General features: G+C 34.7%; 2 protein-coding genes across 3 annotated transcripts in view; both read left to right on the top strand.

Annotated features, from left to right (window-relative positions):
* Window positions 1–8,858, top strand: part of LOC141325819 (interferon-induced, double-stranded RNA-activated protein kinase-like) — a 14,859-nt gene extending 6,001 nt beyond the window's left edge. Inside the window, 7 exon segments of the mRNA XM_073834548.1 lie at window positions 5,048–5,164; window positions 5,527–5,655; window positions 6,669–6,846; window positions 6,914–7,054; window positions 8,381–8,482; window positions 8,583–8,645; window positions 8,727–8,858. Of these exon segments, the coding sequence (XP_073690649.1) occupies window positions 5,048–5,164; window positions 5,527–5,655; window positions 6,669–6,846; window positions 6,914–7,054; window positions 8,381–8,482; window positions 8,583–8,645; window positions 8,727–8,858 (862 nt within the window).
* A 3,040-nt stretch (window positions 8,859–11,898) lies between these two features.
* LOC141326108 (interferon-induced, double-stranded RNA-activated protein kinase-like) lies at window positions 11,899–19,597 on the top strand. 2 transcript variants are annotated; one of them, XM_073834808.1, is made up of 11 exons: window positions 11,899–12,527; window positions 12,632–12,676; window positions 12,775–12,894; window positions 14,369–14,491; window positions 14,567–14,677; window positions 14,869–14,931; window positions 17,299–17,479; window positions 17,565–17,702; window positions 17,786–17,887; window positions 18,590–18,652; window positions 18,733–19,597. In XM_073834808.1, exons 1-11 carry the CDS (start codon window positions 12,085–12,087, stop codon window positions 18,856–18,858), a joined length of 1,515 nt encoding a protein of 504 aa, XP_073690909.1. In that variant the 5' UTR covers window positions 11,899–12,084; the 3' UTR covers window positions 18,859–19,597. The 2 variants fall into 2 exon arrangements, with proteins under 2 accessions (XP_073690909.1, XP_073690908.1); XM_073834807.1 differs by having other exon boundaries at window positions 17,296–17,479.
* Window positions 19,598–20,127: the final 530 nt, after the last annotated feature.

Raw genomic sequence — 20,127 nt, 5'->3', positions numbered from 1 at the left:
AGAGGGTGAGAAGAATTTGTGATCGAGACAAGGTTTTTGAAAATCAATCCATAGAAATGATGTCAAGATTTGTAGAACGGGGATATAAGAACACGATTCTCCAAAAAGCTTATACTAGAGCTAAGCACACTGATAGAATATCATCACTTAAAAGAAATACAGTAAAACAGACAAAGGACAGACCAGTATTTGTCACTAGGTACAGTACAGAGAGTGAACAAATTAAACAAATCATAAGAAAAAACTGGGGTATTATTGAGAGTGACGATCTTTTAAGCAAGTTTTTTCCTGATCCACCTTTGGTAAGTTTTAGAAGATGTCCTACTCTACAAGATAAACTGGTCCATAGTTATCTAAAACCAGATTCCGAACAAATGTGGTTGAGCACCAGACCCAAGGGTTGTTATAAATGTCACCACTGCAATCACTGTACTAATGTAAGGCAAACAAACATTTTCGAGGATATTGTTTCCCAAAAGCAATTTAAGATTAATCACTTTATAAATTGTAAAACTACTTTTGTTGTCTATAGATTAGAGTGTCCTGTGTGCAAAGTGTTTTATGTTGGAAGAACGAAACGACGCTTACAAGACAGACTGGCCGAACACAAATATGCTATTCGCACAGGCAACATTAATTACCCAATGGCAAGACACTACATGGAACACCATAATAGTAATCCGTCTACTTTACAGGCCTGTGGGATTGATCACATCCCACTGACCTTGAGAAAAGGTGATAGACAGAGGCAGTTAAACCAAAAGGAGACTTTTTGGATATTTAAACTCCAAGCCACTAAATATCCAGGCCTAAATGAAGACCTGGACTTTAGTGTCTTTCTCTGATTTTATGTCTGGTTGTTGCCATCCTTTTATTTTTACACTAGATTTTGTTTACTTCTACCTGGTGACTGTGTGTGTGTTTTAGTATGTATATGTGATATTCAGTGTGTTTCAGGTATAATGTTTATGTCTCACTGTTTGGTAAGGATGACACCTGTTGGTTGTGATATACAGATACTTGTCACCTGACTAATTGATCTGCAAGGTGGAGCTTTTTGATTGGTGTTTAGATGTTAAGTACCTCCTCTTACCTGTGAGAACTGTTTGACTCCCTGATGAAGGCCATGTGCTGAAACGCGTTGGAGTTTTTTAGAAAGGTTTAATGTGACCAAGCCGCTGCAATAAAGGCTTTTTAACTTTTTCCAAATGAGAGTGCCTTGGAGTTCCTTTTGCTTTATTGATGATATTTTCCCATCCAAAGAGCACCTCTAACAAACTTGTTTTGAGTCCAAGAAGCGCTCCTGGATTTACGTTTTCAAAATATTTTACTTAGCGGGAAAAGTCTTTTGAAAAAATTAAATGACTGCAACCTTTTTTCCCTATAAAATATGCAAAAGTTGCATTTCAGACAACAAAGATATTCGGTCAAACTTTCAATCAATACTAAATGGACCTAATTTCTTTATAAAGAAATCACACAAAAAGTTTTGCTAACTTGTTAATATAATTAGGTTTTTTTTTTTTTTCATAAAAGATGAAGATGACAGGGTTGACCAATGCATTGATGGGTGAACAGAACATCAGATAAACAACAGGAACAACAAGAAACCCTTATATAAAGATTTTTTTTCATGATATGTTCTACACTGCATTTTTTACTTTTATAAGGCCATGTTTTCCCCCATAGTTAATCAAACCAATTTAACATGCTAAATTAACAGCCCTTGTTAAAACATTAGTTTAAAAAATCATGTCCACCCTGTCATGGAAGTCTTGGTTACAGGGTAGACAATGACAGGTGGACATTTCTGGTTAACATTAGCATTAATAAACACATAGTGTACCTTCAGTCAGCAAAGTGGTTAATTGTTAAAGCTGAATGTGTACTGTTTAATATATATATTTAGAATTTATGAAAAACTTATATGTAAATTAATATTTTATAATGACATGGTGGACATGTTAAGCTTGGCAACATGCAACGTCAAAGACAATATAATGAAAATGAGGAAATATAAGTGGACAACAATTTTAGGGACACATCCGAAATGCTTAGTATTATTATGAAAACAGAATATAAATTATCAAAAAAATTACTTGTTTTATCAAATAACTTGTTGAGGACTATAACAACATTCAAAAGTATTTTAATTTTATATAATTTATCTGCTTTTAACACTCACTAAAGTTAGCTGAGCAGTGTGAGGAACATGCCAAAATCACATACATCCAATCAAAATGGTATAAAATGAGAAAAACATATTTCAAAAGACTTTTTATGATCATGATGACTTGAGTGATTCTGATAAGGACACCAAAGGCACTTTATAGTGATTTTGACCCATATCTTGAATTTTATGCGAGTGGCTATTACTTATGTTGACTTTGTATGCATGTGCATGCAAGGCTATGTGAGAGCCAATTATTAAATCTTGAAATAAAGCAAAATAATTGAGAATAAAGAGAATAAGCCTTTAGATGCCATGTTCGCAATTTATAGCAAAAGTCTGGCATTGATTCAGTCTTAAATTGATTAATTAAAAAAGTTATTATTCTACCACTTGTGTGATGTAACCAACAAATTTACAATAATTTTGTTAAGCTGTAGCTAGCCAGCTAACTTTGTTGTATGGGTAACGTACCCCAGAGTAAAAGTGTAATACAGGCTAGGTGAAGAAAAACATTGGACATACAGTATGATTATTACTTGTTCTTGTTTTTCAGTGATGGCCAAGATTGCAGACTTTCCTCACAATCATTGTAAGTAGCCTATACTAGACTTTAGAATTCTATACTAGAATTGTCTCATCCAAAATGACTCTAGTTTGGAACTGGGGAAGGGAAATTTTTACTGTGACAATGCATTGTCCCTGTCAAATTGAAAAATAAAATGCAGTTGGTGATTTCACATTTCATTTTCACTGCAATCTCCAGGCAAGATATACAAGCATCTTGGAAAATAACAAGTATGAAAAGTGAATCGTTTCATTTTCAATTTTCGGCACATATTTTGTGTACAGTTTTTACAATGAAATTGTTGGAGCTATTTTGTACTTTGTTTATTTTAGGCTTAAGTTAAGTTATAGCCTGATTTATTTATTTTCTTTTCTTGTTAAAGTTAATTTGCTTTATTTTGCATTTATGCTTATTTTCTTGTTTATTTATATTGTTGTTTATTGGTCACATGGTGTTATGTTAATTTACATAAGTAGGTCAAGGTAGGAGGGACCTTAGGCTGCGAGGGCATATGGTTTTTTACCAGCGTAAGAGAGGCTGCAGAAAATACCTGTGAGCTTGCTTTCTTTGTGTAAATAAACCTCCTCAAACTCATCTTTTGCTATGGACATTAGCTTATTTTGGTACCTCTAAACCTGCGTAAAGCCTAACCCATGACGTAGCCTCAGTGGCCATTTGAGAAGTTTTGATATTAGTTTTGTTTAAGTTTATGGACAAATAGCCACTACAGAAATTGTTAATCTGGTTTTCAGTTTTAATTTTATAATCGAATTTATTTGAATTTGGCAGAAAATACCTTCCAAAAAGTGTTGGCCGCCTTCCTGATTTTTCTTTATTTTTTATTTTTTGTATGTTTGTCACACTTTAATGTTTCAGATCATCAAACAAATTTAAATATGAATACATTTTTTATGAAGGGAAAACAAAATCCAAACCCACATGGTCCTGTGTGAAAAAGTGTTTGCCTGTTAAAACATAAGTGTGGTTTATCACACCTGAGTTCAGTTTCTCTAGCCACAGCCAGGCCTGATTACTGCCACACCTGTTCGCAATCAAGAGATCACTTAAATAGGGCCTGCCTGACAAAGTGAAGTAGACCAAAGCTCATCAAAAGCTACACATCGTGTTGAGATCCAAAGAAATTCAGGAACAAATGAGAAAGAAAGTAATTGAGATCTATCAGTCTGGAAAAGCTTATAAAGCTGTTTCTAAAGCTTTGGGACTCCAGCGAACCACAGTGAGAGCCATTATCCACAAATGGAGAAAACATGAAACAGTGGTGAACCTTCCCAGGAGTGGCCAGCCGAACAAAATTACCCCAAATTACCTCTTTATCCAATTCACCATCTCTGTTATGTATTTTAATATGCAAAATAGCCTATGTAAATACTGTTAAAGTCCAATAAAGCTTTCATTCTCACTATTTCTATAGGCACACTTTATGGGAATTTAACATATTAGGCTATAATATTTGCACTAATTTAATTTTGGCTTGGCACTAATAGGCTATATTGTAAGTATAAATAAACATGTGATATATGTTTCCTTGAGGAATTAATCAGTGTTTGTGAAAAAAGTAATTTCATTCATGTCCATATTTTATTTCTAAAGGAAAACCGAACACATTAATTTTCATATATGTGACCCTGGACCACAAAACCAGCCATAAGGTTACATTTTTACAAAACTGAGATGTATACATCATCTGAAAACGCAATAAACAAGCTTTCTACTGATGTATGGTTTGTTAGAATAGGACAATATTTGGCCGAGATACATCTATTTGAAAATCTGGAATCTGAGGGTGCAAAAAAATCAAAATACTGAGAAAATCACCTTTAAAGTTGTTCAAATTAAGTTCTTAACAAGGCATATTACTAATCAAAAATTACATTTTGATATATTTATAGTAGCAATTTTACAAAAATTCTTCATGGAATATGATCTTTACTTAATTTCCTAATGATTTTTGGCATAAAAGAAAAATCAATAATTTTGACCCATACAATGTATTTTTGGCTATTGCTACAAATATATCCCAGCGACTTAAGACTGGTTTTGTGGTCCAGGGTCACATATGGGTATACGTCTAGAGAAGTACAGCCATAATATCAAAACTTTACGATTTGCTCACTGTTTTTAATACAGTCTTTCTAAAGTATGTTTTGATTGTCGATAAGAGGAAATATTCTGCTTGTCAACTCAAAAATAATGCAGTTATTAAGAGGTGAAACAATTATGAATCATTTGACATTAAGTAAAAGTGCACAGCGATGTACTCACTTCTGTTGTTTATGTATCATCTCTAGGTCATTTATATTTGAAATTATGGGAAAGATTGGTAAAGGAGGCTATGGATCGGTTTATAAAGTAAAACATAAATTTGATGGCAAGATCTACGCTTTGAAGCAAGTCAGCTTAGATGGGTAAGTTTATGAATGTCACAAATCATCTAATTTTAGAGGACAATCAACATGATTATGTGTGTCATGGTTTGTGTGGCTGAAGGGAAATGCACAAAACAGGAATAGCCCAAAAAACAGTCTTTTAATATAATCCACAATGTAAATCCAGGAGCAAGGAGTAGCACCACACATAGCAACAGCAATTAGCAGACAAAGCAAATGATTAAATCAAAAATCATGGAAACAATTGAGGAACTGAATAAAGAGACAGGAACACAACCAAATATGGGCAAACAGGAACTAACTCAAAACAGAACATACATGCGACAATGTGGCACTAAAGGTGATTTTACAGTGATTTATTTGTTTTCTATTATTAACAGGGAAGGTAATTCTGAGGTGAAGGAACTGGCCCGACTAAATCACCCAAACATAGTGCAGTACATTACATGTTGGCCTTCTGACAACTGGGCATTAGACCAAGAAACAAAGTAAGCCAAGAGTCAAAGTAAGCAAATATTGATAAAAATCGAGTACCTGTCAATAATGACATTAATTTGTTTTATGTTCAGCACGCCAGGTTCTTCATCAGATGGAGTGATCTTTGAGAGCTCCAGCTCTAAAGAGAGAGATGATGATGATAATGACACAGGAATAGCAGCAGGTTTGACAGAGTATGTCCAGCATTCTTCTTATGGGACACTTGTTTATTCTGCTCCTTTTTTATATGTGGTATAAAAAAAGGTTTTGCATGATGGTCCTTTGAGGGAAACATGCTGTTACAACAGCATGAACTCTCAGGTAGAGCAAGGCATTTGTGCAACTGGTTCTGGTTTTAGTTACGAATGTGGTTTACATACAGCTTTTACTAGCAATTAAAGAATGTACATATTCCTAAAATGCTTGAATATGCTGCAGGTCACTTTGGATCAAAGTGTCTGCCTTTAATTATACATAAATGAAATGTAATTATGAGTGTATGTGAATTACCTTTCTCAGATCACCATCTTTAAAAAACACAGTGACAGTATTGACAGTTTGCACATGATAGAGTTTACATGTTTGCATTAAATTTGAGTCACAACAACTAAATTATTATTTAAACTACTCCTTTCATTTAATACATTTTCCTTGAACTTTTGATGTTTTAAATTTAGTCCAAAAAGACTATCTATTTAAATGAACTGCTGCTCTGCATCTATCTGAAGGAATAACAATGTGAAGTGTACGTTTATTTAATTTTTAATAGATCACTGATCATTTGATTCTGATCTGATCAGTTTGTATCACTGAATGGTGAAGCAGTTAAAATAATGTAAAACACTGTATTTAATTTTGAAGACCTTAGTGTGGAAATTTGTTAAAAAAAACTTTTTTTTTTTTTACTTTTGTTGCATAAAAAAACTTTTGATGCATTTAACATTGTCTAAAATTAAAAGGAGATTACTGGAGATAAATATTAAAAAGCATGTTATGGTCGTTTAAAGGTAATACAATGCATGTGGTCTGTTCTTTCTTATGTTAGGATGTGTTTGTTTATTCAAATGGAGTTCTGCGAGGGGGGAACACTGACTGATTGGATAAAGGCCAATAATGATCTGGAAAAACAGCGACCCACAAAGGAAATAAATAAAATATTTTATGAAATTATCACTGGAGTGGAATTCATCCATGCAAACAATCTCATCCACAGAGACTTGAAGGTATTTCTTTTTAGTTACTAGGGAAAAGGTTTTCCTGATATTTACCCTTGTATATTTTTTTACTTAGCCTGATAACATACTGTTTGATGCTGGTGGCAAAGTGAAGATCGGAGACTTTGGGCTGGTGGCGGCTCAGACTGATCAAAATGGTGACCCGATAGAGAGATCAGAAGAACAAGGAACACCACCATATATGAGTCCTGAACAGGTAAGGTTTTTTTTTTTTAAAGCTCATTCACAAAGATTACAGAAGCAGTACCTAAATTGTTAATATAGATTTTCTTTTCGTTTTATGAGGAAATGTGAAGCAGAGTCGTTTAGCTGTAAGTATACAGTGTCTTGCGAATGTACTGTATTCATACCCCTTCATTTTTTTCACATTTTGTTTTGTTGCTGCCTTATGTTAAACTACTTTAAATTACTTTTTTCCCCACATCAATCTACACTCCCTACTCCATAATGGCAAAGCAAAAAATAGGTTTTTAACATTTGTGCAAATTTGTTAAAAATAAAAAACTGAAAAGATCCCGTTGCATAAGTATTCATACCCTTTTCTGGGACACTCGAAATTTAGCTCAGGAGCATTCATATTGCTTCTACATGAGTTAAACTGTGTCAAATTCATTTGAATGAGTCTGATTTAGAAAGGCACACACCTCTCAGAAAAGGTCTAACAGCTGAAAATGCATATCAGAGCAAAAACCAAGATAACTGCCTGTAGAGCTCAGTGACAGACTTGCGTTAAGGCGATGATCTAGGGAAGAGTTCAGAATAAAATCTACTGCATTGAAGGTTGACAGAAGCATTATTCATAATGGAAGACGACTGGAACAACTAGGACTCTAGAAAATTTCTGCCAGCCCCCATCCACCCAGAGCTTGAGAGGTGAAGTAAAAAAGTAGGGCAAAGAATGGCAGATAATTGCCAAATGCAGATGTGCAAAGCTTGTCACATCAGACCCAAAAAGACTTGAGGCTGTAAAGGTGCTTCAATGGTATGAATACTTATGCAATGTACTATAAGTGTTTTATTTTTAATACATTTGTAAAATTTACACTCCATACACCATAATAATGACAAAGCAAAAACCAGATTTGCAAATTTAACAAATTTATTAAAGTATTCATACCCTTAACTACTTATGCAACGGGATCTTTTCAGTTTTTTATTTTTAACAAATTTGCATAAATGTTAAAAACCTATTTTATGCTTTGCCATTATGGAGTAGGGAGTGTAGATTGATGTGAGAAAAAAAGTCATTTTTAAAGTAGTTTAACATAAGGCAGCAACATAACAAAATGTGAAAAAAATGAAGGGGTATGAATAATTTCGCAAGGCACTGTAACTGCGTGGAGAGAGTTTTAGCTAGATATGAAAGGCACACGCAAACTCAAAAGGATTTTTGTCATCATGAATGGCACCTACAACATTCTCACAATATTCAGATTGTAAGACTTGTAAAATACCTTTTGTATATTGTTTAGCAAATTAAAATTAAATAAGTTGAAAAGTCAAATATACTTGTTTACTTTAGAAAACAGAGAGGGATTATAAGGAAAAAACAGACATTTTCCCCCTTGGACTCATATGGTTTGAGATGCTCTGGAAAATATCTACTGGTAGTGAGAGAGCAGAGGTCAGTAGTATTTTATGACTGTTATCAGTAGTAAAACAAAAAGCACATTTTATTTTTCAATTGATTTTCTTTCTTTTTTTTTATTATTCTCCCATTGCAGCTTTGGCCGGATCTAAGAGGTCAAAGGTTTCCAGCAGAATTCAGTGACAAATATCCATCTGAAGTCAGAAACTTGATTTTTACCTTCAAATAAATATTGACCGGACTGAGTTTATCGTATAACATTAATTTGTTTCTTTTACAGGAGCAAATCATTAAGAAGATGCTGTCCTGCACACCAGAGCACAGGCCACATGCAAAAGACATCAAAGAAAATCTTGACAGGTTTTTTACTGTGGAACAGGATCTGAAATCGTTGTTTTTGCCTAGGATGTGAATTTAAGAAAAATGTAATAATACCCAAAACCCAGTAACAGCAAGTTATTGGCTATTTACTAAAAACTTTCTGTTAACAGATTTTGGGTATTAGACCATTTTGATGACTAGTTCTGTTACCAGACTAAATGGATATTTTCTGGCTGGATCTGGTGTTCAGAAGTGAATCGGATCTTTCTGGCATGAAGACGTTATTTAACAATGTGGTTACAAACAGGGGTGAAATTGAAATTGTGTTATGTTTGTTATGGGGGGGGGGGTCTGGCTTTTATATATTTTATATATATATATATATACACATATAACTACAAAAGATATGTCTCATTAGCAGTTGTTTAGGTTACAATCAACAATAATGCAATACTGTACAATGTGAAAACATTTTGTGCTTGCTGGGAATACTACTGCTCAAATGGACTGATCATCAGACATATTCTGACAGCAGTGCAACATAGTGTATGTTTGGTGGGGGGAAAACTAATAAAAGAATTACATTTATTAACACATGGTTAAATATTTTTTTATTAAGTTTTAAAAGATATTGCTGTTTTTCTTTCTAAAACAAAACACAGGCAGTTTATTTATACATTTATGTTTAATAAAATGCAAATTAAATGAAGTATCTCATGATTAATAATTAGTTCCTTTAGATTTCAGAATAATGATCTCAACTATAGAACTCTCAAACCTTTTTCATGCATGTTGACATTATTTGTGACACTGACATCCAGAATTATTACCACTAGGTGGCGCTGTTAACACGTTGATTTCTCTGTTGGTTTGCTAGTACTTTCTTTATTAAAATAATGTAACTGATTACATTTGATTACATTTTGAAACATTTAAAGCAGGCAGGGTTAACCTTGCATAGTACTCAACACTGATTACTGTCAGACTTTTATTTTTTTTTATTTAATTGAATTAGGATTGTAATGATTACATTTTACAGCACAGCCACCACAAAATCAGACTTCAGCACTTCTTATTACTTTGAGATCATTCTGAGGTTAAATACAGAAGTACAAACACAAGATATAGTTTAATAGTTATGATACTGTCTTTAAAGTCAAATCCTTGCATAGCTACATCAGGAAGCCCTGGCATCTAACAACGCCTTGACTTTAAATAAGTCAATGCAATTTGGGAAAGAAATCAATCAAACCCTTTGTTTTCATTAGTAACTAATTTAATTGCCTTTTTGTCCATTCATGTAAAAGGGCAGCATGAACATTCTTCAGGATTTGTACTTTTGTGTTCAACCGAATAAAATCAAATTGGTTAGGAACAACAGGGGTGTGAGTAATAAATATTTTTTTTTTCTTCAGATATATTTCAGACAGAAGTAGGCATGCTGTTTTGTTTACATTTGTTCTTAGGGCTGCACAATTATGACAAAAATTATAATTGTTGATTATTCCCTTGAAATTATAATTGCGATTATTAATTATGCTTATCACAATTTACATTGATTGATGTTTTAAATACTGTATACCATTGTTTGAAGCAACTGCATGCCATAGTTTTATATAGAAATAAAAAAAGCTGAAAACACTCTTCCTGAAATACTTTTATTGCTTTTCTCGTTACCACAAATGTCAACGATACATTGGTTTGGTTTCTTTAAATAAAAAAGTTCAAATATGCAAAATGCATAGGGATATGCCGGTATCAATTTCCATGTTGCGATTAATTGATAATGCTTTTATCATGGTATACAGTATTATCATGATATTGAAATTTATTTGCAATAAAGTGGTATCATAATGCACAGGTTTATTAACTATTTTCTAATAACATTTAAATACAATAAAGCAATACATAAACAATGTATAAAGTTAAAACATTTACACAGATTAAAGTGCAAAAGAATTATAAAGACCAATAGGTATCACTTTACAGTATGATCTCTTAGTTAATGCATTAATATTCACAATGAGCAATAGCTACCTTTACTACATACATTACACATCATTTGTTAAAAAAAATACAACTCATAGTTCATGTTAGCAGCTCATTTACATCAGAGGGCACAAGCGTCTTTAACGCAGCATACAGCAGTGTTGTGCATTGTTTATGGGAAAAGTTATCTTAAAACGCATTCATAATTCTGAATAATTAGTTATAAATAATTATTCTCAGTATTTTGATGTGCCCACGATAACAATATTGATGCTCTAAACATGCCTCTTAAGCATGCAGAATAATTTTTTTTTTTTGTAATCGTGGCTTTGAAAGATTACATAATTGTGGCATCCATAATCGTGACCGTGATTAGAAATTTGATTAATTTGTTCTGTCAACAAAAAAGTTCTAAAAGCAACTACTATAGATTAAGTTGAGTTGAGTGATACAAATATTAAAGGAACACTACAATATTTTTGAAAATAAACAGTTGAGTTTTACCATTTTTGAATCATAGATCATTAAATCTGTTGCTCAAAAATGACGAAAGAGTTTCGATATTTTTCCTATTTAATAGAGAATAAGTCTAAAAGTGCAAGTTTTTTTTTAGAATAGAATTAGAATGTCTTGCATACACCTTTAAATCACTTCATAGCGGCCCTGATGCTGATGTGTTTCCAATCACCCATAAACTCTTTCCCCCGGTTTCACAGACAAGGCTTAAGCCTAGTCCTAGACTAAAATGTAAGTCTGAACTGTTTCAACTGAAATAAAATAGCACTGGTTGATTTTAAAATATATCAGTGCCTTTGTTTTGTCTCAAGATGCACACCAGTAATGTTTTTTTTCTAAGCATGTTTATAAAAATGACTTAAATGTCCGAATTGAACTATGGCCTAATCCTGGTTTAGTCTAAGCCCTGTCTGTGAAACCGGGCCGTAATGTATTTATTTCTTTATTTAAATATTAATATTAATTTTACTTGTGTGTGTGTGTGTGTGTGTGTGTGTGTGTGTGTGTGTGTCAGTGAATGTATGAATTTTTCATTTCTACTTTAATGGTGTGTTGTGTGTTACTGTATCTGAGCCTACGTAATAAGTTTATGAAGGTGACGATTCGAAACCTAGAGCTGGGCGGGTCTGGAAGTCCGGATACAGCTGAGGAAAGCGAGAATGAATCGAAACAGAAAGCTAAAGAACGCTGGTTTAAATACCGACGCGGAACTCTGAAACGTTTGGTCTCCAGACCGACAGAGAAGGTAGAAGACAACGATCCGACAGCATCTGAACTCTATTAAAAACCTTTCGGAGTCGGACTGAAGCTAAATGTCCGCCGACACTGAAATGGAGAGAAAGATCTGTGACTTCTTGAGACGAAATGGCAAAAGCAATGCGTTGGACATTGCTAAAGAATTAAAACTAGATAAACGCACCGTGAACAAACATCTGTACGACCTAGAGAAATCAAATCAGCTGTTCAAAACAGACGAAGTGCCTCCTATTTGGGACTTTATAGAGAAGAAGAGTGAGCTCAAACTGACACCCAAACCAGAGCGAACATCTCAGATGACAACTGAAGAGAAACAAGTGGAGGATCTGCTGAGATCAGGCGGTTTAAAAGCATCTGATATCGCCAAAGATCTGGGACTGCCAAGAAAAACCATCAACAAACAGCTGTACAGTATGGAGGAGAAGGGGAAAGTCAAGAAATGTATCAAATTGTGGAGACTGAACGATGAGTCGAGCGATGATAGTTTCAGCCAAAATAGGTTTGTGTTGTACTTGTAACTTGTGTGTATCATTTATAATGACTCTTTGCATTTATTGTGCCCGGATTTTAGATATAATGTAAAAATGATTTGTTGTCGATTAGTTCCAGTTCGTGTCCCAGTGATCAAGGACTGGTCTCAGTTTCAGGGTAAGCATTCTGGACCGGACAGTTTTGTGTCTTGTTTAATTAATTAAGGATAATGCATAATGATTTTATTGCTTTTTGACATGTGCTATCATCTATAGGTTGTCTCATAGTTTTGATGTGATCGCAGAGCTTGGTCAAGGAGGCTATGGCTGCGTTTATAAAGTAAAACATAAATATGATGGCAAGATCTACGCTGTAAAGAGGGTCATCTTAACCAGGTAAGTTTATACAAGTCGTAAGGTCATATCTAATTTTAAAGGGGTCATCGGATGCAAAACTCACTTTTCTATGTTGTTTGAACATTAATGTGTGTTGGTAGTTTGTGAACACAACCACCCTACAATGATAAAAATCCACCCAGTGGTATTTATTTAATCTTTAAAAGTATATCTCCTTTTTAAAATCAGCTCATTCTGAGTTTTTTTTTTTGAGTGTGACGCACACAGACAGAGGCCCCTCCCACGATAGTTGATTGACATGAGTGTCTTACCTTAGCCCCGCCCTCACCGAGCTCAAACAGTCCGAATATGATCGCCATTGTGTGACTAAGGTGCAGAAAAAGACTCTGAGTGATTGAGATGTTATGTTGTTGGATGTAATAATGAACTAGAGCTTAGATCGGGCCCAAAAAATTTAACCCGATCGTGTCCGAGCCCGACCCGGTCCGACACATTAACTGTAATTATGAGCCCGAGCCCGATTTAAACCCGACTATTTTTTAATACGTGAGCCGTTATAACAGACGTTCTCAATAGAGTGCGGATCGGGCCGCATTTTTCTGTCCGAGACCGGCCCGTGTCCGACAGAGCAGTAACCGAACCCGACCCGAGCCCGACAGGTATTAAGATATTTATGTCCGAGCCTGATCCCAGCCCGACACAAATCTTTTTTTTTTTCTCATACTAATGACACATGCACTTTTTAGTGTGGAAAGCCCGCTTTTATTAAGCAACTGTAGGAAGGCGTTCGGAAATGTCAACAGATGAGAGCATCAGCGCACACGGGGCAAAAAGCGCTGTTATAACACAGGCGCACTATCACGCTGATGAACACAGCGGTCGTCATTTACTCCCGACATCTGAGCCGCTGGCGACAAAGTGGATTAATGTTACTTTCGTTTATGAAAGGAAAGCGTCAATCCTGATCTACATATGCGTCTATGTTCGTGCGAATTATTCGTTATGCAGCTTCACCCACAGCAGAAGTGCGTAGAAGGTTTTTTATGCATCTTTGCAAATGGCCTTTCTTAATATTGTGTTGGTTTGCAAGTTTCGCAGCTAAACGCGTCTAAAGTAAACATTACGGCTCATCATCCCACGGCAGAGAGGGGCGGGGCGAGCAGAGCTCATTAGCATTTAAAGAAACATGCAACAGAATAGCTTGCTCTAAAAATGGTTGATTTTGACAAGGGAAAAAGAGTGTTTTTTTTACACTGCCATTGAGAATTTTTAACCAAAGTACGTTATAGACTTCTCATTAAGAACCTAAAGAATCATATCAACTTGCTTAAAATGGGCATCTGATGACCCCTTTAAAAAAAAAACTTGAAAAAGAAAACAGAATAATAATGTAATTAATTTATTTAACTATTTATGTATTCATGTTCATTATTTATTTATTTAATTATCCTAATTTAATTTTTTTATTCATTCAAGTATTTTTTTTTTTTATTCATTTACTGATTTAAAACAGGAAAGCTGATTCTGAGGTGAAAGCACTGGCCCGACTAGATCACCCAAACATAGTGCGTTACATTACCTGCTGGCCAGGTTCTGACGACTGGACGTCAGACCAAGAAAGTAACCAAGTGTTCAAGTAAGCGAGTCTCCAACACCTTTCATAAAACATTAAATGATTCTCAACAGTGACGTTTATGTGTTTTATGTTCAGCAAACCAGGTTCTTTATCAGATGTAGTGACCTTTGAGAGATCTGGCTCTGGAGATAATGATGATGATCAAGATGATGTCACATCAAGAATGGAAAGTCTGGGTGTGACAGAGTATGTCCAGCATTCTTATGAGACTTTTGTTTATTTTGCTCCTATATTTGCTCTTTTTAGAGTAAACTATAGTATTACAGTGTGTCAGTTGGTAAATGCATCTGATAAAATGTAGCTCACTGTGTCTCTTTGGATAAAAGAGTCTCCCAAATGCAAGAATGTAAATGTACTGTAACTGTGTCTGTTCTCAGATCAGCATCTGCTGCTGAGCCCCCAGAAAACAATGGAACTGATGGTTTAGATTCTTCAAATCAGTGAGTTTATTTGTTTGATTGAAATGTAAAACATGACATCTTCATCAATATAATCATATAATGAGACTTTACTGGAACAGGGTTCGTACAAAGTGCTTGAAGTACTTGAATGTAATTTTTTGAAATTTAAAGGAACACTCCACTTTTTTTGGAAATAGGCTCATTCTCCAACTCCCCCCGAGTTAACAAGTTGATTTTTACCGTTTTGAAATCCATTCAGCCGTTCTCCTGTTCTGGCGATATCACTTTTAGCATAGCTTAGCATAGATCATTGAATCCTATGAGACCAATAGCATCACGTTCAAAAATAACCAGTGAGTTTCGATATTTGTCCTATTTAGAACTTGTGTAGTTATATCGTGTACTAATACCAGCGGAAAATGTAAAGCTGGGCCGATTTTCTAGGCCGATAAGATTAGGAACTACACTCCCATTCTGGCGGAATAGTCAAGGAAGTTTGCTGCCGTAATATGGACGCAGCAGGTGCAGTAATATCACACAGCACCTGAAATAAGTTCCCAGCTGGATAACTTCCAACAAGGAATGCTCCCTGTGCATGCGGTTGGTCACGTTGTGCTGCGTGATATTACTGCGCCTGCTTCGGCCATATAACGGTAGCAAACTGACTTGACTATTACGCCGGAATGGGAGTGTAGTTCCTAATCTTATCGGCCTAGAAAATCACATCTTTACATTTTCCGCTGGTCTTAGTACACAAAATAAACTACAGAAGAATCAAGTTTTAAATAGGACAAATACCGAAACTCGCTGGTCATTTTTGAACGTGATGCTACTGGTCTAATAGGATTCAATGATCTATGCTAAGCTATGCTAAAAGTGATATCGCCAGAACAGGAGAACGGCTGAATGGATTTCAAAACGGTAAAAATCAACTTATTAACTCAGGGGGAGTTGGAGAATGAGCCTATTTCCAAAAAAAGTGGAGTGTTCCTTTAAGACCTAGAAAACCCTGGAAAATATCAATATTCCCTGATGAAAAAGAAAGCAAATGCTGGTTAGGTATGTTTTGATGCGGGTTTAAGATGGTCCTTAGCTGGTTTAAACTGGTCCTTGGCTGGTCATGTGCTGGTCAAAAACCTACCTAACCAGCATATGCTGTTTTATTTAATAGGGTTCCGGAAGAGGTACTGAATTATTGAATGATAAGTATTTATGAAAAATGTGTTTAATTTGGTCAATAAGCAAATCGTTTCACGCAAACTTCCTGCAATTCAAAAAACATCATACCCTTTTGGCTTATTTCAGAAAAACATCGAGCTAAGTAAGTAATTGTACCAATAGCGTCGTGCAAAAAGTGGAACAGATGAACCAAATCAATTGAGTCATTTACGCTGGAACCGCTCTGATTCAAACTTGTGACTTCGATCAATCATTTCAAGTGATTCACTATAAAAAACTATTAAAATTAAAAGAGCCATTCATTTTCAAATTGAACATAACTTGTAACGATTGTAAAGAGCATGTAGTGATAGGTGAAATGGAGCTTTTCGAATTCCCGAATCAGTTAAACCACTGCATCACGAAATGATTCAGATCAGAACTTCAGATCTTGTATCGTGAATCATTTGATTTAGATCGGGACTTTAAAGCTGGTACGCGAATAATTTGATTCATGATTTCAGAGCGATTTCGCCAATCCTATTTTTTCTGATTTTTTTTTTTAACAGTAAAAAACATCAAACCAAAAGGCAGTACAGTTATAAAAACAAAACAAAAAGAAAAAAGAAAGAAAGAAAATTAACTGTGATTTAACTATAGTAAAAGTGTAGTAATATTTTGCATGTGCTTAACTTTATTTCTGCCATCGACATTTTTATTTATACATTTCTGTTTTGTTTTTTTACATTTGAAATAGAAGACATAATTGAGATCTCTGGTTGACGTACTTGAAAATCAAAAAATGTAGTGCTTTAAAAGTCCTTGAAAGTCCTGGAATTTTTTATTTTTATTTTGGAATTTGTACGAACCCTGCTGAAGTTAAATTGGTCCATCTGTTGAAACCAAACTACTGCTCTGCATTTCCCTCTGACAAATAACAGTGTTAGAAATGAGCTGAGGTTTATTTGGAAAACAAAAGTATTACTGTGAGTTGCACATTGAATCTGAATTACGAATTTGTCATGTGATGAAAGAGGCTGTTATTGAAGGGTGGAGCAGTTTTAAACAACATGAAACCAAATGGCAAACATTGAGTAAATGCTGTTAGTCATTTCACATTCAAATAGATGATCATAATCAAAGATGCAGTTTCACAAAATTATTGTCTATAATATATTAATGACTATAATATATATATCAGTATTGATCCATGATTAATGCATTTTCTTCTCTCTTTTATTTCAGCAGCAGGACTTACTTATTTATTCAGATGGAGTTCTGCATGGGAGGAACCCTGACCAATTGGATAAAGGCAAGAAATTTAAAGGAAAAACAGAGAATCACAGTGGAAATCCATCAAGTATTTTATGAAATTATCACTGGAGTGGAATACATCCATGCAAACAAGCTCATCCACAGAGACTTGAAGGTATTTCTTTGATGTTGCTGGGGGGCACTTGAACTTGTGATTAAACAAAGGAGCATTTTACCCATGTGTACATGTGTACCTTTAGCCTGATAACATACTGTTCGGCGCTGATGGCAAAGTAAAGATCGGAGACTTTGGGCTTGTTGCGGCTCAGTCTGATCAAAATGGCGACCCAATGGAGAGATCAAACAAAGGAACACAAATTTATATGAGTCCTGAACAGGTGATGCATTTTTATTTTCTCTATTACAACATAAGACTTTGGTAAATGAATGAATGAATTGAAAAAATAATTGTTTTCCCTAGAAAAATAAGAAGAATTACGATGAAAAAACAGACATTTTTCCTCTTGGACTCGTGTGGTTTGAAATGATCTGGAAAATATCTACTCTTAGCGAAAGAGTGAAGGTCAGTAGTATTTCATGTCATCAGTAGTGATACTATAAGCACAGTTATTACCCATATTTGCAAAAAACAGTTGAAAATGTCCTCACCTTCAGGCCATTTTGAGATTAAATGAAACCTATTGCAGATTGACACAGATTTTTTTAGCATTCCATCACTTGCTCACCAATGGATCCTCTGCAGTGAATGGGTGCCGTCAGAATCAGAGTCCAAACAGCTGATAGAAAGATCACAATAATCCACACCACTCCAGTCCATCAGTTAACATCTTGAGACGGGAATGTGGAATTTTTATAAGAAACAAATCCTCATTAAGTCCATAATCCATAATAACGTTTCCTCCAGTGAAAAAGTTGAATCAGGAGAAAAATCTGCACGGATAAAGCACTGTTTACAAGCCAAAACAGCTCTAAAGAAATATGTGGCTGGAGAACAGGACTTTTTCACTGGAGGAAGCGTTATTATTGATTATGGAAGCAACAGTTTGAAGTTAAAAACATCTTAATTACTTGTGGATTACTGTGATGTTTGTATCTGCTGTTTGGACTCTCATTCTGACGGCACCCATTCACTCCAGAGGATCCATTGGTGAGCAAGTTATGCAATGACACATTTTTAAAAATCTGTTTTGATAAATAAACAAACTTAAAAAAAAAAAGAACAATTCCTTTCATTTTAAGTGATTTATTTTCTGGCGTTGCACAGCTGTGGCCGGATCTGAGAGATCGGAGGTTTCCAAAAGGCTTCAGTGACAGTTATCAAACTGAGGTAAGGAACTTGATTTTACCTTCAGATAAATATTAATTGCACCGAGTTTAGCCTGTAGCTTTATTATGCTTCTTTTTCAGAGTAAATTCATCATGAAGATGCTGTCGTATTCACCAGAGGACAGGCCACATGCAAAAGACACAAAAGAAACACTGGAGAAGTTTTTTTCTCTACATCAGAATATGTTAAGCCAGAAAACAGTCTGAGATATTTGTGCGTAGAAATCGTCTCAGCAGTTTGGTTGGGTCCTCTTAAAAAATTATGACAGGCGACAACTTTTTCATGGTCTAATGAACAATTTTTATGTTCTCGTGAAGTCTCAGTCATGAAGTGTTGACCATTGGGGGAGGGATTTTATTAAAAAAACTGAAATAATGTTTAGATTTCTTCTAGTATATTTTAAATATATCACAATTTTTAAAAGTTGAGTGATAAAAATACTTCTTAATAATGTTGTGAAGTTAAAAATCTTAACATGAACATAATTTCACAACATTTCTGGAATGTTGGCTGCATAAGCTGAATATGCATTTACATCTTTGATGTCATTCCAACTAAAATATAATGTTTCTTAAAGTAGCAGTTGTTTGGTTACAGTGTAACCAAACTACTGCCGAATTGCAATATTATCTAATGTGAAAACATTTTGTTGCTGGTTGGGAAAGATTGCTGCTCAAGATGTCTTTCAGCCATCAGGCATTGTTCTTGACGACTATACTGTTTATCCTGGGTGGAATTAAAGAAAAAGTGTCATTAATATCAACATCATGTGTTCTGCCATTGGATGAAATAGTAAAACTTTTAAAATATATATATTTTTTTTATAATACAATGACAAAACGACCATAAGGTATATTTCAAGTGTATTTCAATGCTTTAGGAGGTAATCATTTTGCCTTGTAAAACTAAACATTGGCTGTTTATTAATAAAATTATATGAACAAATTCCATGTGTTTGTTTAATTATTTTTTAAATTTGGAACTGTTCAATTTTTGAGCTAATTGTTTTTCATTGCAACAATCATCCCCCATGAAGTGACATCATTTTGGAGGGCAAAGCTCACAAATCCTAGTAAGTGTTAACAATAGGCCTAAATCTGATGTGTTATCAGGTTATGAGGTTATTTCACTACAAAACATTCCACCCTGATTTAAAATACCAAATGAATGTTTCATATTCTTATGTGAGCAATCACTGAGCTAATGATCAACTTTAGCTCTTTATTTACATCCCATTAGACATAAATAATGAAGAAATACCGGCTGTTGTGAACGCCCTCAGGACAGCTGGACGTTGTGGTGGATCAGAGGTAAAAATGATATAAATACTGTTCAGTTTCTTGCACAGGCCGATTGTTTTGTGTTTTAAGACCTCTATGTATTGTCACAAACTGCAGGGTTTAATTTGGAGCCCATTGACTGCCATTATATGACTGACTGACTGCAACGGTTTGAGTTAGAAAATGTAAGCAGAT

The sequence above is a fragment of the Garra rufa genome, chromosome 2 (genome assembly GCF_049309525.1).
Source record: "Garra rufa chromosome 2, GarRuf1.0, whole genome shotgun sequence".
Lineage (NCBI taxonomy): Eukaryota > Metazoa > Chordata > Actinopteri > Cypriniformes > Cyprinidae > Garra > Garra rufa.
Note: the sequence above shows the minus strand (reverse complement) of the source record. Positions and strands in the feature narration are given on the sequence as shown.

What these genes read in the sequence shown, in the direction of transcription:
- LOC141326108 (XM_073834807.1), top strand. Translation starts at nt 12,085, where the DNA reads ATGTCCGCCGACACTGAAATGGAGAGAAAGATCTGTGACTTCTTGAGA. An exon ending in GATAGTTTCAGCCAAAATAG is followed by an intron (nt 12,528 to 12,631) that starts GTTTGTGTTGTA and finishes GTTGTCGATTAG; the next exon opens with TTCCAGTTCGTGTCCCAGTG. An exon ending in AAGAGGGTCATCTTAACCAG is followed by an intron (nt 12,895 to 14,368) that starts GTAAGTTTATAC and finishes GATTTAAAACAG; the next exon opens with GAAAGCTGATTCTGAGGTGA.